This window comes from Orbicella faveolata, unplaced genomic scaffold (genome assembly GCF_042242905.1).
Source record: "Orbicella faveolata isolate gen_17 unplaced genomic scaffold, um_ofav_v1 contig_46, whole genome shotgun sequence".
Taxonomy (NCBI): domain Eukaryota; kingdom Metazoa; phylum Cnidaria; class Anthozoa; order Scleractinia; family Merulinidae; genus Orbicella; species Orbicella faveolata.
The window spans coordinates 16,694,456-16,711,845 of record NW_028301576.1 but is presented as its reverse complement, the minus strand read 5'-3'; the positions used below and the strand labels follow the sequence as shown (position 1 = coordinate 16,711,845).

Here is a 17,390-nt window from a genome sequence, read left to right as displayed (position 1 = left end):
TTTTTACTTCAATAGAAAGCCTGTCAATACGTTTATTTTATCATCCAGCGTTCCAACCGTATGTCTTCCAAGCCGCCGTTTTGTCACGCATACTATAAGGGTTCATGGAAGTAGACTAAACGGATTTAACCCAACGCCTTTATTTAAACTTCAACTAGAATTGTTACATAGTGTCCTTTACTTAAATTGATATTCAAGTCTACAATATTGAGGTGCATGGAAAAACAGAAAATACAATCCGTATTGAGCACTACGTAAAACTGACGTAAACTTCCTGGGTCTTACTTCTCACCGTTGCTGAATGACGTCAGGAGAAGCCAACGCACAACAATAGGTCCCATGCCTCTCCGAGCAAAATGCGTAGTCACAATCCGGACTGTGCTCTAGAATAGCCCGAGTGCCACAGGCGACTAACTTTTGTCTTTGGGCGACTGAAGAACTCACTTTTTTATATATAAGCGCGAGCACTGGGCACCCAGGATTTCATGGTTAGGAACGTTTGGGCTCCGTAATTTTTCTTACACCACAGCCTTGTCACAATCGTCGAATCTTAAATTCTCTATTTATGAGTTTAGCGTCCACTTGCCGTAATATATGAACACTGATGTAATTTTTACTGTTTTTGTTTTTGTTTCATTTTTTCGATCCCATCATCTGATTATGTTCCTTTTAGTTGGTCAAGAACCGGATATTCCAGATCTTATTGATTTCATGCAGTCTGGAGATGAACTAAAGATTATCAACGCTGCCAGATACTTGCAACATTTATGTTACAGTAAGGAATCTGTCAAGGACAAAGTCAGGTATATTTAGTGGAGAATGCAATATCTACCATTTATTTCATCCATCCATGATTGGTTTTGGGAATCTTATAGGTGCGTTCTTCGATTTAACTCAAGATTCCCAGGAAAAAGAGACAAACAAAACAAAGCGACGATTCCGCAGAATAAACCAGAGCCAATATTTACTCTCTCAAAGATTACACCCAACTCAGTACATTGCAGTTTGATCGGAACCTAAAAGCATTTGCGTTTAGACAGCTTCGGTGCCAATCAATTGAAAAATCAACTGCAAACAATTTCTCGATCTGTTTGAAGACACACTTGGCCAGGTCACAATCGCAATACTTTATTCAAGAAATACAAATAACATGTTAAAAAAGATAAATACCTCTTAGTTTGCAATTAGATTAAATCTTGTAACCGTGATTTGCCACTGATCCCTCGGCCTGGCGGAAAACTGTTGTCTTTTTTCTTGAAACTGTTTGGACTTCTCAAAAATTGTTGTTTCTTTTTGTTGTGTTTATTTCACAGAGAGCTCGGTGGCATTCCAGTTATCGTAAGGCTGTTGAGACATTCAGAATGGCGTGTCAGATATGCTGCCATCTGTCTTCTGAGAAATCTCTCTTTCAGCATGAGACACGACGCCAACAGAGTAAGACAACCACTCTTTTTTGTACCTTTATAATTCGTATTAACATGCCGTAAAATTATGACATGTTTATATGTTCATTCTTTTGTGCCCAGACGCAAAGTGCCTTCCAAATATAAGCCGACCATTTTCGAACTCGAAACTTAGTCCACGAAGAAGTCAGCTTTTGAACAAACATGAAGCCGAGGCTTTCAACATTTGGATGTATAAAAATGCATTTACTTTGTTTGAAACTCTGTTTATTTTAACAGCTGGCTATCTCTGATTGCGGTGGAATTGAAGCCTTGATTGAAATCTTACAGGAAACCGAGAAGACAGAGGTAAGAACAGTTATCGGATCCTTGTCAGTACTTTTTTCAACAACCATGTATTTAAGTTCTTCTCTTATCTCTTTTCCTTCTAGTACAGAGAAGCAATTTTGGGCGTTTTATGCAATTTATCGTCTGTTGAGGTGAGATAGTCTGTTTTATTTGTATGTTTGTCCTTGTTATCTGACTGTGAATTAAGAAAGGGAGATTCTGTGGCCCTTGGGCCTGAATTGAGCGGTCACACGGAATTCCTCTGAGACAAGTTTCCCGTCTTGTAATAGAAATTTGTAAAATGCTGTGGGTAATCTGCGATGGACTAGCATCCCATCCAGGGGGGTAGGGAGTGGTAGATGCTACAGAGACTGTTGTTAAGGCATGGAAGATGTGGGCCTCTGCAATAAAGAAAGTCTGAAAGATCTGCGGATGACCTGTGTCCAGGTATATATTCTACGTTAACCGAGTCCTCTTTTATGTTAACTTTTTCTCTCAACAGTGGCCGATTTTTTTCGTCTTAGTCTCTCTCTGGCTCTCATCAGTGGCAGATATTTTTTTTTTTCGTGAACCTGAAGTAAACGGTCGCCTAGTAATATACGTTTCTCAAAGCTGACCGCGTAGTGCAGGTCTGTTAATTTTGTGTGCGTTCTTTTTCAGTCGCTTCGTTTAAGAATTCTTCTCGTATGTCTCCACATCATTGTCATTATTATCATCATACCTTACTCCGAGTGGACAGCTGTAGCGGCTCGAGGCCAGCCGCCAGTCAGGACCGAACCCTGGGCAGCGGTACTCGTCCATGCCACCAGACTCGTGCGCAACCTGTCTTCAGCCGGTACCAGGGCCCGGCAGGAGCTCAGGGACGAGAAAGACTTGGTCGACTGTCTGGTGTGGATTACTAGAGTTGGTGTCAAGAACGAGCATAACGACAACAGGGTAAGCTGAATGATTGAAAAGCTTCACTTAAGCAGCCTATCGATTGCAGACAGCTCGTTTGTCTCAAATACATGTATAACCCTATCAGGAGTCCAACTAGAGTTGTATCTATATCAAGCCTATTTTCTCTGTCACCCAATTATAAATAGCCGAATCGTGAGTGTACCTAACAGTTACCTCTTTTTTTTTTTTGGCATACTGCCGTATTATTTTTGGAGGAAAAATAAAAAAGAATCCTTCTTTTAAAAATCGTATTTGAATTTTACTTAAACAATTAGATTATTCGATCTCAATTTCTATGCGTGATAGTTGACGCGCCCTCGTCAATTATCACTCGATAAAAACCTCGCGCTCATAATCTAATTTCTTATTAGTATAAATCTACTTGCGTTCTATTACGAATGCCGCTCTCTGATTGGCTAAGCTACTCACTATCTATTCTGTGATGGATAGTGAGCCGTAGCGTAGCAGTGTGCCCTTCTTAACAAAATGACGGCCGCTTCTTGGCGTTTTCGAAGTGTATGTGAAGAGGATTTAGATGAAGTTTTGAACGACTAGTAGATTTATACTTATACAATTAGATTATTCGCTCTCGATTTCTTTGCGTAATCGTCAACTGTCACGCTATAGAAATCTCGAGCTCATAATCTAATTGTTAAATAGAAAACTCGTGAAGATTTGAGAGAGCTCGAAAAAACTGTGGGAAATCTCGCCTACCGGCTCGTATTGCCACAACATTTCTCGTTCTCCCAAACGTCCACTGGTGTTCCTAATATATCGATAGAAAGAAGGAAAATTTACTCCCCTAATAGCGCGAGCTCTCAGTGGCTACTTCGAGGTCGCATGACGTCTAACAGTGAAACACTATCCCGCTGAAGTCCTTGAGCCGGCAACATTGTAAAATCTATGGCATCAGAGAGAAACAGTGCGCTGCTATCGCGAATTATGACCGAAGTTGCGACCGCTGTATTCACATTGGGTCTTCTCATGGCTTTGCTGTTCAGGGGAACAAATCACTTTGAAAAACACCTAGTTTTCTTCCAGAGAATCTCTCTGTTTCCTGAGACAGAACCGATGGAAACATTGAGATTCCAGGGAATCAAAACTGTTAACTGAGCACTGAAGGAAGAATCATAAATTGTTAAATATTTTTCTTTCACCTTTTTCTTTCCCCAGTGTCTTGAACATTGTGTGTGCACGTTAAGAAACCTGTCATACCGGCTTGAAAGCGAGATTGACAGGGACCGTTATGACGACGCTGATGTGGATGTGGATCCAGCAGCTGTCAAGGAACAACAGAGCCAGGGCTGTTTCGCAGGGTGCGGTGGCAGGAAGAAGAAAAAGGTCCCTAACGATAAACGGCCCATGGACCGGCCGAAGGGCCCTCCTCAAGGAGTGGAACTACTTTGGCAAGCGCAGACAGTTCAACAGTATTATGTGCTTTTACGTAAAGCCAAGAACACTGAAACGTTAGAGGGATCAGCCGGGGCTTTGCACAACTTGACGGCTTGCTCGTGGAAGGTGCGTAGTTTTAATGTATTCAGCTAAGATACAGTGTATCTAATACCTAACGGGGGGTAACCCAAGAGTTACGTAACAATTTCACAGTCGAAGTTGTCGACATTTTAAACTACTGACTTGTGTGACTTCTTGTTGCTCATAAACAATACCTGAAGACGAGTAGCAAAGCTTATTTAGGACTGATTGAGTTACGTTTTATGTAGATTGTCATCGTGAAAATATACAGAAGGAGAGCACTCCAACAATTTACTTCAGGCTACAGGACGCGGGCAACGAGGAAAGGGGGGGGGGGGGGGGGGGAATAAAGAGAGCTGATCTTCGCGGACTGCCTCATTGCCTTGTTTGTATTTTAGATAGGAGTGTCTTCCCTCTCTAAAAGCTATATTGGTCTCTTCCTCGCCAAAGGGCGGTGTGATCTATGAGCTGCTTTAGTCTAGCAATGGGTCGTAGATTTGGCCATTTTGGTATCGCAGATACAGGTTTTCCCACTCCTTCATTTCTACTCTTCGCACTGAAATAAAGTAAATAACTCAATTCCTTAAAAGCTTATATGTTGACATAGTCATCAAGCCGGATAGTATCTTCATAGTACACAGATCTTCGCGTTTTCCTGTGGCAATCGACAGGAAAATTACGGTCGGTATTTACAAGGGTCGGTATTTGGAGGCAGTGTAGCCGAGTGGTTAGTGCGTCGGACTCGCAATCCAGCGGTCCCGGGTTCGAGTCCCGCTCTGATCACTACCTGGATTGCTTTCACGGTAACCCCGAGTTCAAATCCTGGGCCACGCTTGTAAATAGCCAACTGGTTTGCCTCAGGCCAGTGGGGATTCTTAACAATGTTATGTCCAATCTGAATCATTTGTTTAGGTTGTTTACTTAGTCCCACTAGCTTTTGTGCTACAAACACATCCGAGGGTAAATAAAGGTTATTATTACCGTCATGATATTAATAATCTTATGGTACTTTCACTGTCTTTATTTACCGACAGTGGGCGATCAAGATCCGTGGAGACACAAGAAAAGCACAAGCGATACCTCAGATAGTTGAACTTTTAAGAATCGATTACGATCCAACAATCCGCGCGGCCGCCATTGCTCTTCGCAACTTGTGTGTCGACCCGGAAAACAGAAGAAGTGTTGGTAAGTATTTTCTTTCACATTATACTGCATATATAATCTGTTTAGACCTGAAAACGATAAATATCATTATACACTGTAGTCACCATCTGTCTTCTCATTGGCTAAAAGCCTACGGTTAATTCTGGGAAACAGCGCAACCTACAGATTATTCACTAATCTGCTAGCAGATTAGTGAATAATCTGTAGGTTGCGTGCGCAATGCATGATTTCCAAGAGCAATGTCAAGTTCACGGACAGCGAAGTAAGAACATGGCTTGTCGAAAATAAACTGTGTTCGGTGCGATAATGCGTTTGTCGTTATTTTCTTTAAAACAATGTGTAATAAAACAATTATTAGATTCGGTTTTTGTGACATCCGAAATAATCAAGATCTCGGTCAGTGTTATCAGCCTCAGCTGAAAACACTTACCTCGACCTTTATTATTCCGGATATCACAAAAACCTCATTCAATAATTGTTTATAAAGGAATGAATTCAGGAAGCCTTAAAAAATAGTCTTCCTTGCTCCGTGCAAATCGTGTTACAAGTTTACCAGCACTAAAGACGGAGGTAGGGAGGTGTGATGGCGGTTCAGGTTCGAGCCCAGGCTGGGGCCATTGTGTTGTGTATTCGGGTAACCTTTAGGTTTGTTACGGCTTCTCAGCTGTGAAAAGTTTAATGCGACCCACAACAGTAAGGAAATACTGTGTGGCACAAAATTCTTGGTTGTTGTAATTTTCACTTTTACGATCCGTAAAAAATGCTTACGCAAAAAATAACAATAATAATGAAACGAAAAAAAAAATGTACTCCACACTGAAAACGAAAGTCGCTTTCCATTCCGGTTTAAATTTCCAAAATTTCCGAAATTTCCAGTGGCGAAAGGGACAGCATTTTCCGGATTTTTCGGAAAAGAGGACAATTTCGCGAGTTTTGCCCAAAATTTTTGAATCGAATTTTCGTTCCATTTAATTTTCCTGTCGCAATATTCGGTTGAGTAGCTCGCATTTCGAAAATTTAACAACTTTCCGGAAACTTTTCCAGAGAATGGCCGTAACTTTTGCCCTGGTTTCAAAAGTTCCGTTATTTTTAGTCAAATGGAAAGCGGTCGACGAATACTGTACCAAAACGACAGTAAGACGTCGGATAATTTTCACAGCTGTTTAAACATGCACACACTTGTCTTTCTCAGGCGAAAAAGCCATAACACACCTGGTGTTCAGACTCCCAACCGGAAACGAGGAGGAGAGATTGGTGCAGGATCCAACTGTAGCTTCGCTTCTGTGTACCATTTTCCAGCTCACGAACAAGAGTGACAAGAACTGCAAGTGAGTATTTGTTTGTTTGTTTTTGTTTGTTTTTTTGTTTGTTTGTGCTGCAGATTAGTGTGGTTAGAGTGATTTTCAATCGAGAGTTGTAAAACCAAAACCAAGGCAGTTACGTGAACATGAACAAGGCATGCAATGAACTAATAAGGGCTCGAAGCAGATTCAAGTAGCCGAGCAAAGCGCGGGAAAACACACACGTGATCAAGTCGCGTCGGTTTGGTTATTCATCTGATTGGTTGAATAGATAGCGAGTGTCCTTTATTAACCAATCACTTTTGTAATTTTTTCTCGGAAAAATTAGCTTGTACAATAGCTACTCTTAAATTCGAGAACAAATAACATATATGTGTGTGTATGTATAGTGAAATAAAGCCAACTGAAAACGATTTTGGATTAGTTTCGACACTCGGTTGAAAATCACGCTCTACTGTTGTCTTCACAGTTTTGATTTCATTTGCCAATGACTACAAAGCTTGTTTGTGTTTCACATTGTTTCATTTGGAGAGCAACAGTTTTTGGATGTTCTTTGACGAGCGTTGCGCTTGTTGTTCTCATACTATGGTCAGGTGATGTTATAATAATAATAATAATAATAATAATAATAATAATAAAATATTTATATAGCGCCAATATCCTAAAAGTTCAAAAGCGCTTTACAGTTAGAAATATTAAAAACACTTAAGACAAATAAAGTAAAAGTAAAAAAAATGTCGCTAAAAAGTCATAAAAATGCTTTCTTGAGAACTTTTAGAACTTCTTGTGAATGTAGAACTTCTTGTGAGTTTTGTTTCTAATCAGAGACCTTTGGTTGTAAGTTTACGACTTGAGGGCTTGCTTTTTGTTATTTCTTGTGGTTGTTTTTGGCGTCTTTGGAGATTACAGTTGACAACTGTCGGGAGCGTACGTACATTGTGCTAGCCTTGCAATATTGTGTTCCCACTAATAATATTTACAAAGCAAAGTTAATTTCTGTTATGCCTCGTTCTTGGTATACACACTCGCCTATAGGCTCGTGTATGCCGAGAAAATACTAGTGACAAGTGTGATATTCCATGGTATACCACGAGAGAGCGTTACATAACTAATATATGGATGATCATCTCTGTGACAGATATCTGCGTAAGACCAAAGGTGTTCAGAAGATAGTGAAGATAGCGACAGATCAGAACAAACAATACTCGCCTCGAGTCATAAAAATAGCTAACCAGGTAAGCAATGTCAATCATTCTATCAAGCTCGGTATCTAACACACTGTCTGATTACAGGACGCTATCCTCTTCAGTTGGGCACTGACACAGACCATAAACAAACCTTACGAATTCATTTCTGATAAAGGAATTCAGTGGGTTTTGATATCACCCGTCTCAGTTTTTTAAGAACGTGGGCTACGCTAGCACTGTTTCCTGTGGCGTCTTATGCCATTACCTCGTGCAGTCAAATACTCAATGAAAATTGAGGTTCAACATGGAAAATGATTGTCCTCTAATGTTCAGCGAGAGTGTAATCTGTGCTATATTTATTTAAGCAATACAGGACTTTTTTCCGTTTTCCTCATCTTTACACGAGGAGGTCAGGAGAATTCGAGACATTTGTGCAAACCTGAGACACGGTCTAGTGTTCGCATAACACGGGAAAAAAAGTCCCCTGTTGCTCTTATAATTGTTTTTTTCTTGTCACAACCGTTTTTACAATAACCGCAGAAATTCTCGCGCGCTCATTGGGTTATTTTTATTGTCAGTAAGTTGCAGACACCTCGATTTATAATTTATACGTTAATTTATTTAAAAAACAAGTTGACGTCAATTTTTTACGTGACTGTCCTGTCACTGACAATGAATGTTGTCATAACATTGTCAAAGTAATCTGTGGATCACAGCTCAGCTACTTTGACAATGTTATGACGAAATTCATGATCAATAAAAGGACTGACGCATGAAAATCTGATATCAATTTGTTAAGTTTGTATTTAGCTCTTATTAACAGAGCAGGAGGCCTGTATGGGAGAATCTCCCATACAGACTGACTAAACTCGGTTAATAAGATGTTAATAAGAATAATTTAATTCGTTTAATGTAACTGGTAAGGTTTGTATTAGCTGACATTTTGCTCGCGAACGGCGATGGGCTGAAGTTAATTCTGCCAAAGTTTGCTCGTCCTCTTTACTTTTTTTTGTCATCAAACTTTTTGGCACTTCCATAAATATATATTTTTAGAAGAAAATAGTCAATATTTTTGTATTCTAGTTTGCAACTTTTTCACTGCAAAACATTACCGGTCTAGATCGGAAAATCCAGACCGCTTTCAATATCGATTTCAGCCAATACAATTCGTGAATTCGGTAGTTCCCAGTCCTTGTGAGACACAGCCATATAATAAACTCTCATCTAAACAAACCTATCGACCAATGAGAGCGCGCGCACGCTATCTTAAATGTTTTATAAAAAAAAATATGACAAGAGGCAACCAGCTTGATATTCCAGTTATCTTTTTGTTTCAGGTCTTGAACAACCTCTGGAACCATAGTCAACTACAGCAACAAATAAAGAACGAAGGATGGCAGCCCGATCCTAACAGAAATGCCGAACTAGCTCGAGCGCCGATGGATTACGAAGCTACTTCTCTCCCTCGAACACCCGAGGAACGGAACCAAAGAGATACGAACAGTAGCCGGTTGGAGAGCGACGACGATCAGTGGCTAAGCGGAAGTCGTCGTCGGGATAACTGGGGAAACGTCAATGGCGAGCCATCAGGGGGGACTGACATCTCTTCGGAATCAGATAGGCAGCACAGCTGGGGTGAAAATTTGCATCAGATCCCCCCTCCGTACACATCAGATGATAACTATTCCAGGGGGAGTCGCTCACGAGATGACCTTCCGATGGAGGTGATGTCTTCTTCGTCAAGACCGTCAGCCGCGAATTCAGCGCGAGACAAGAACGACAATCCGAGTAACAGGACTCTCGGGTTAAAAGACAGTGGGGGAGGAGGTGTGAACAACGAGGACCTGTGGGTGTAATACAGAGGGGGGGAGGGTGCGTTACTGACACGAGAATCAAGTCATGAACGCGAAAAAACCTATCGCTTCTATTCATGAACAGCCTGACGATTTGACTGTGTAAATGCTGTCTTGTTTCTCATAACAAAATGGAAAATTTCTAAAATAATAAGCAGGAAGGTGGCTGTAAAATGCTTGTAAGTAGTCTCTTCAGACGCTATTCAGATGTCAGACCTCAGACAACAAATTGTAATAACCTCTGTTTATTTGTTAACTATTTACATTGGATTTATCGCACGTGAAATTCCACGTTTGAACTTATTATTGCAACGCAAAGCGATCAGTTCCTGATCATTTTTTGCAATCTTTTTTTGTAGAATTTATTTCCTTTCGAAATGATACCTGCTTTATGAACTCGTTTCTATAACTTCGCAGTTAACTTAAACTATCTTGCCTTCTGTGACCTTTCTCTGAGTTCCAGAGTCTAGAATTAGCACGTCATCAAGAAATTGTCTTAGGATTAGACTAATCCTCACCCCAGCAAACACAAACTCCGAGATCGAAAGCAAATAATTCAGAGCAACAAAAGTTGATTGGATGTAGAATGTGGTCTCTACTTCACACGAATGAGATTGGAACTTGAAAAGTGTGCGACGTTTGATGTGCAAGCCATGTGATGTATTAATACTTTTCTTGCGGGTCTTGTTTTCATCCCAGTGAAGTATTTTTGGATTAGGCAAGTTGAACTTGTGTGCCCTGTAGCTAGCATTTTACAAAGTGTAGCTTTTATATATATTTGTTAGTGTAGTATATTGTATGACACAAAAAGATTTGCACCGTTCTTAAACAAAGAAAGTTCTTTGTACAGAGCCAAATACAGCAAAGAAATTTGAAAGTATCCCCCTGTAAGCTCTTAGCATATATTTTCGATAGAAAATGGCTGCATTATTTCGACCAGTCTTATTGCTGTGGTATTTTATGGCATTGATAATATTTCTGATTGTATATTGTGGTTTGTAGAACGTTTTATTCTCATTAAATCGTCTGTTAATATTTACAATGGTGTTTACAAATACTCTTTTCTTTGATCTTGGACCCAGGTCTCCCACTGCCAAGCGGAGACAGAGTGAGACTTGGGTACGAGATTAGTAATTCCTGGTTGCGGTCATTCCTGACCAAGGCGCTTTAGTCTCACAGTGACTATCTCCACTCAGGGCGTTCTGGCAATATCCATCTTTGAATTTGAATGAATTTTATTTTCTTATGTGTCCTGAAGACAAGTCCGCGAGCGAGCTTATGTGCACTTTATTCACACTGACATTATCTCAAGAGTACAATTTGATGTTTATTTTTTCTTTTTGGTCCACCTACACAGACAATTGCATAGAGCAGGTTGAGCTCAGGTGCTGCACTTTCTATCCTGCGATAGAAAGTCCTTTTTTTTGCTCAATTTTACGTATTATGGTTGCAATCCGTCAATAATAGCCCATTTTCTAGTTGCCCTAAGCCTCTCTATCAAAGCGAGGTCTGCTGCACAGCCATTCATATGAAAATGAATTTAATTTGCATGTGAATGAAATCTCATTTCCATATAAAAGGATGGGCACCAGGTAATTCGGAAATTACCTATTAGGGTTATATACTTCCGGTTTGTGGGTATTTTATGATCAATTACATCACCGAATTTCCGGATCCTGGGCGAGAGGGAGCGCAGGGTTTGATGGTTAGGTAAACCACACCGAGGTTCTGAGTCCAGTAGGCTTATAACCACAGACACACTGCGCTATAATCAGGAGGGGTTACCGAGGGACGAGGTAGGGATGGCCTCGGGTAATTGCAGTCGTTTGACGGCTCGATGCATTTGCAAGCTTAACAATAATGTCACATTCGATTCGATGAATCTTGCGGGACGTGAAGTTTGAAACTTTCGTGGTTAGTCGCAGAAACGTGGCTTATGTACAGCCGCCCCTTCCCCTCAACAAAAGAGAGTTTAAGAAAGCCACGAGGGCAACGGCAACTGGAACGTAGCTAAACAAAAGGTTTAGTGAGCAGAACAATGGCTGTGCACGTGCGTAATGATTCTTGATACATTTATTTGCCGTCCCCTGCAAAACAAGAACGTGAAATGGCCGCGTTGTCTGAACAACGTGAACCACAACGGCTAATTTTTTAAATTTCTGTCCCAGATTCAGTTTCGTGATAGTTTTGACAGTCATAACCAAGGTAAATGAGTAGTATATAGGGGATTAATCAAATACCATTTCGCAGAGGGAGCCATATTTCGCCTTATCGCAGCCCCCACCTTCAAGTCCGGCCCTCACAAGCTCGGGCCGGTTGAACCTGGGGGCTGCGAAACGGCGAAATTCGGCTCCCTCTTTGAAATAGTATTTGACTAATCCCCTATATACTACCTACAACAATGGCACCCCCACGCAGCGGCCCATGAGCGCCGCGCAGCGGCCCGGCAGCCCCGCGCTGCTCCCCGCCACGCGAGGTGGCCGCGGTTCAAACCGGTTTCAACCGCGCGCGAGGGTCAAAAAACAGTCTTGGGGCGCGGGGTACTACTCACAACAAAGGGCCCCATATTAGAAACAAGCGAGCCCGCTGTTATACCGAGCGAGCCGTGATGACTCGAGCGCCAAACAAGTGCGGGTGGCTGAAGCGGGGCCGGAAAGAAAGCTGCGGAAAGCGTTGTTACGGGGCGTATTGCGGGCAGCACAACTACCAGCTGAAGAAAGGAATGAAAATGCCAGAGCCTTGCAGAGTTTGCGGAGTCGGCCTTCTGTGCGACTACCGTCTCTGCAAGGCCTGCGGCGGTAACGCGCTAAAACAACGTCTTATCCGCAAGCGTGAAAAAGCGAAAAAAATTTTTGAAGGTGTTTTGCTCGAGCTGAAAGAAAGAAACACACCAGTTGGAGAAATGTAACCTTGGGTTATAACGTAAGGAACTATGGCTTCCAACAACCAAGAAAGACTGGAAGAAGAACTCGCAAAAATAGATCCCGCGGTATTGCGTTATTTTGATGAGCTTCTTGCAGAAAACGCGCCAGCGGCAAGAGTGGTTGTCCAGAACGTGCTGGATGAACCAGTTTCTCAAGAAACGCAGGCGCGTCTGCAAAAGCCGCTTCTTCCGAAGCCGTACCAGCCAAGAGCCCCTCCACGCCAAAGAAAGCCGAGAAAAGCGCAAGCTCTTCTGAGGGAGTAGGACCCCTTTCCTGCGCGGAAAACCCGAACAGTGACAGACTACCAGAAGGATATTCTGGATCTGTTCGACGATGCAGAGAACGAAGGGGAAGAGAGCACAGGCCGGCGTTTCATTCGATGGCGCTTCATCAGAGGTCTGGGGAGAAACCTAACACCAGACTTTATGGCGAAGATACGCGAAAGAGTAAGCACGTCGTTCTATCTGAGGCACGTTTTCGCGTACCAGTTGCGCAACATTGAGGATGGAACGGTGATCGTGTACTACTCGAACCCCAAGGGCTCACAGTGGTTTAACAAGCTGGAAGACGCGGGAAAATGGCTTATCACCCAGGAAGAACTGCGTCTTGACAATGAAAGAGTTGAAAGGCCCAGCACGAAGTGGGTTTTTGAAAACTGTTTCAACGTTGACGTGAAGGTTGTGCTTGACAGGCAGCCTTTGGTGGGAACAGAGCCTTTGCCTGACTGGCTACGCAACCTTGCCCATAGCCGGGCGATGGTATCTTTGGACGTGTATAACGACAATCTGTGCCTATTTAGGTGCATCGCTGTGCACCGAGGGGCGCGCACAGATCGTTGTACAAAAGAAGCCCGAAGACTGGTCCTGAGTTTCTACAAACTCGAAGCCATTCCACCGAACTTCAGAAAAACGTCTCTAGATGAGTTGGACAAGGTGGAAGCCCATCAGAACGAGGGCTTGCCCGTCTCATCTTGGCTCGGAATACGTGTCTACGAGCCTGAGCGTTTGGAAGGAGGTGAAGTGATATGGCATCTCAGAAGAAACCCGAACCCCAAACTCAAAAATATTGTGACAATAGGTGTCTACGAAGGCCACGCTTTCTTGATAAAAGACATCACAAAGCTGGCGAAAACCTATGCATGCATCCATTGCAGGCAGAGGTTCACACAATCTTGTCATCTGCAACGGCACCATGAAACCTGCAAGGCGGGTGAAACGGTAATCTATTGCCCGGGTACAAAAGTGGAAGCGCCCCTGAAGGCCTTCGAGAAAGTGATGTACCCCCCGAAGGGCTCAGCATCCGTTCAAGCGGTGTTGTGGCTGGAGCGAGAAGCGAAGCGCCGGGGAATCCACATCCACCACGCAATGTGGGGACATGGGGGTGAGAGATGGCTAAAGCGGGGAAATGGAAAAATGAAGGCCTCTCCTGTCGACGGGTACCACCACGAAACGAGGACGGTATGGCAACACCACGGCTGCCCCTTCCACGGATGCCCAAAATGTTATCCTAACCGACAGGAGGTCCTAACAAACGGTAAAACAGCTGAACAACTGTACCAAGCCACCATGAACCGTACCGCATTTCTGTGAAAGATGGGCTACGAAGTAATCGAGGCCTGGTTGGGATTCCCGAAGAAGGAAACGAAAACGTACCCGCACGGGATCTTGTTCGATTTCGAGTCGTATGGCGACAAAAACTATCGAAAAGAGCCGACAGGAGCGTTGACGATCGAAAACGCCCACATCCCGATCTAGGTCAGCATCGGCGACACCCTCGAAAGAAAGCCCACCCACATCTGCGAAAGAGACCCCGCGGAGTTGGTCCGAAAGTTCATGAAAGAGCTGGAGAGACGCGCACCTGCTGTCGAAAGAGCAGCGACAAAAAAATTACGAATGGTGCGACCAGGTACCAATATTGGGGTTCAACTCGGGCACCTATGACCTCAATCTGATCAAAAACTACTTTGTCGGCGTTCTCGCCGAGGGAGAAAAGAAGATCAGGATCGCGAAAAAGGGGAACAAAGTCGTGTTCTTGCTCACCAGGAGGGCCCGTTTCCTCGACATCATCAACTATCTCGGTCCGGGGACGAGCTACGACAAATGGGTGAAAGCTTACGGATGCAAGACAGTGAAATCGTGGTTCCCCTACGAATGGTTCGACACCTACGAAAAGCTGGATTACCCCGGGCTCCCTGAATACGAGGCCTGGTATTCGAAGCTGAAGGGCGCTGCGTTCTAACGCGGGAAGAGTGGGAGGAGTGCAAGCGGCTATTCAAAGAAAAGGGCATGCGCACCTTCAAAGACTGGCTGTTTTATTACAACAATCTTGATGTGGAGCCCGGCCTCGAGGCGCTCGAAAAGATGAGAAACTTTTACACCGAGAGAGGAATCGACATTCTGAAAGACGCGGTGAGCCTGCCAGGGGTGAGTTTGCATTATTTGCTCCGAGGGGCAATCGAGCGCGGCGCAGACCTTTATAGCCCAGGCAGAGAGGCTTACGAAATGCTCAAAGGGGCGGTTGTTGGCGGACCGAGCCTGGTTTTCACAAGACGGCACGAGGCCGGTGTGACATGGATAAGGTCGCATAAGTTCGAAGAACCGCGTCTTTGCCAAAAGATTCTCGGTTTTGACGCCAGCGCTCTCTATCTCTCGACCATGCTCAGAGAAATGCCTTGCGGGAAGGAGAAGGTCGTACACTACGACGACGACCGCCAAGCGGAAGCGGCCGAAGTTCTGATTCGCCGGTTGAAAGCCGGGGAGTGGTTCGGCTTCGCCGAAGTAAGCATAGAGATCCCAGAGCGTTTGTGGCCAATGTTCGAGGAGATGTGCCCTTTCTTTTACAACAAAAGGGTTCCCGCCGAAGCTGTGCCGGAACACATGAAAGAGTACTTGGCGAGAACGGGCAGACAGCGCGGAGACGGGAGAAAGCTTGTAGGCGCTCTGTCCGTAGAACGGATGCTGGTGTACGCCCCTCTGCTGCGGTGGTACGTGAACCATGGGGCGGTTGTCACGAAGGTTTCCAGAACAATCGACTACGAAGCGGGCAAGATCTTCACCTGGTTCGTGGAGCAGGTGACGGAGGCGCGCCGGACAGGAGACGTGGACAGAAGCAAGGCGCTGCTCGCCGAAGTGTTCAAACTGCTCGGAAACAGCGCTTACGGGAAACTGATCGAAGCGTGGAGAGGCAAACGAAAGTGATATACACGAAAGACGAGAAGGTTGTCGATAGAGCGCTGCGGAGCGCGTATTTTCAAGACCTCGACGAGATCGGGGAGGCCTACGAGCTGGAAAGCCGCAAGCCCCGGATCACGATAAGGCGGCCGTTCCAGATCGGAATCTCCGTCTACCAGCTGGCGAAGCTGCGGATGCTGGAATTCTACTACGACTTTCTAGACAAGTACGTCGACAGAAGAGATTTCGAGCTGATCCAGATGGACACGGACAGCAACTACATGGCGATCTCGGGCGAGCGGCTCGAGGACGTCGTCCGGCCTGAGCTGAAAGCAGAATTCGAGGCGGAAAAATCAGTGGCTGGCTTGGGACAAGTGGAGTGGCCGGACCCCAGGTCTCTTCAAGCTTGAGTTCGAGGGCCTCCGGATGATCGCCCTTTGCTCGAAGTGTTATTACGCCGACGACGGAGAGGGTGGCGAAAAACAGAAGTTCAGCACAAAGGGGATGTCGAAAAGGCAGAACGAGGTGACATGGCAGCGGTTCAAGGAAGCGTTGGAGGGCAGCAAAGATATGGCAACCAGCAGAGGTTTCAGGATGCGGGACGGCCAGATCGTCACTTACGAGCAGGAGAAGCTGGGGCTGAGCGCTTATTACGACAAGCGGTGGGTGCTGCCCGACGGGATACACACCGAACCAATCGAATATCACATCTAGTTCACGTCAGCCGGAGGAAGAGTAGTGTTTGGAGGGACAACCAGCAGCTCTTCACGAACGAAGCCGCGCTTGGGGCCGTCACGCAGATAGTAGAGAACGGGCTGATCCGGTTGGGAAAAAGCCCTTTCAATACCGAAAACTTTCAAAGACCAGATTGGATCCGTGGCCCTTTTCACGCCCCCTTCAAGCTCGCCAGGCTGGTAGAGATAACGAACTTGGACGAGAGGGGGGAGTATTTTTTCGCGTTTTCCAACAGGCCTCGTGTAAGGTGTCGACGGTCTTGCGTAAACAGATTTTTCTTTGATGGCGACGGCTGGTTTCTTGCCGATAAGGCTTGTGACCTCGTTGTTCAAAGCCGAGACAACTTCAGGAGGTCTTTTCACCCAGGCGGTGGACCGCTTGCCCTCAGGGAGAAGCATTTCCACGGCGTACTGGTGCCCGAACAAGCACTCCGCCAGGGTGCGGTTGAAACGTTCAACAATGGCCTGGTCGCGGTGAATGTCAACGCGCCCGCGCCGGATATATGTCTTGTGCTTGTCCATCTCTTGTGTGACAGCGCCCATGAATTCGCGTCAGGGGTCAACCTGCAGCATTTCAGGCCATTCGAGAGGCGAGCGCTTGTAAATCTTCTGAAAGGCTTGGGCGATCTCATCAGAATTTTTCGAAGTCAGGGGTTCGGCCTCTTTGTAGCGGCTGGCCACGTCGACAACGGTCAGCGTGTATTTGAAAACTTTGCGGCCGCGAGGGAGCTTGTCGTGCGGCAGAAAAAGAAGGTCCGCCTGATGGACCTTGTTGGGTGTGGGAACGCCGAATTTCGGCCGAGGAATCCGCTTCGGCGCGGGGAGGAATATCTGCCAGAGCGCTTGCCTGATCAGCCACTTTTTTGCGGCTTCTTCAGGTACCTTGGCGGCCTCGGCTAATTTTTTTATCGCGGC

General features: G+C 44.8%; 3 protein-coding genes and 2 pseudogenes across 3 annotated transcripts in view; all 5 read left to right on the top strand.

The window, feature by feature from the left end:
• The window catches only part of LOC149098655 (uncharacterized), a 179,104-nt gene that overhangs the window by 77,960 nt on the left and 83,754 nt on the right, over positions 1-17,390 (top strand). The gene's annotated exons all lie outside the window — the stretch shown is intronic.
• LOC149098663 (catenin delta-2-like) lies at positions 622-1,482 on the top strand. Its single transcript, XM_089278220.1, has 2 exons — positions 622-803; positions 1,314-1,482. Exons 1-2 carry the CDS (start codon positions 661-663, stop codon positions 1,465-1,467), a joined length of 297 nt encoding a protein of 98 aa, XP_089134346.1. The 5' UTR covers positions 622-660; the 3' UTR covers positions 1,468-1,482.
• LOC110040291 (catenin delta-2-like) lies at positions 1,492-10,689 on the top strand. Its single transcript, XM_089277914.1, has 9 exons — positions 1,492-1,533; positions 1,683-1,751; positions 1,835-1,882; positions 2,391-2,666; positions 3,843-4,187; positions 5,177-5,327; positions 6,499-6,634; positions 7,746-7,842; positions 9,132-10,689. The coding sequence occupies exons 1-9, from the start codon at positions 1,492-1,494 to the stop codon at positions 9,648-9,650; spliced, it is 1,683 nt and encodes a 560-aa protein (XP_089134040.1). The 3' UTR covers positions 9,651-10,689.
• LOC149098662 (uncharacterized) lies at positions 12,580-14,475 on the top strand (annotated as a pseudogene).
• On the top strand, positions 14,476-16,460 carry LOC149098661 (uncharacterized; annotated as a pseudogene).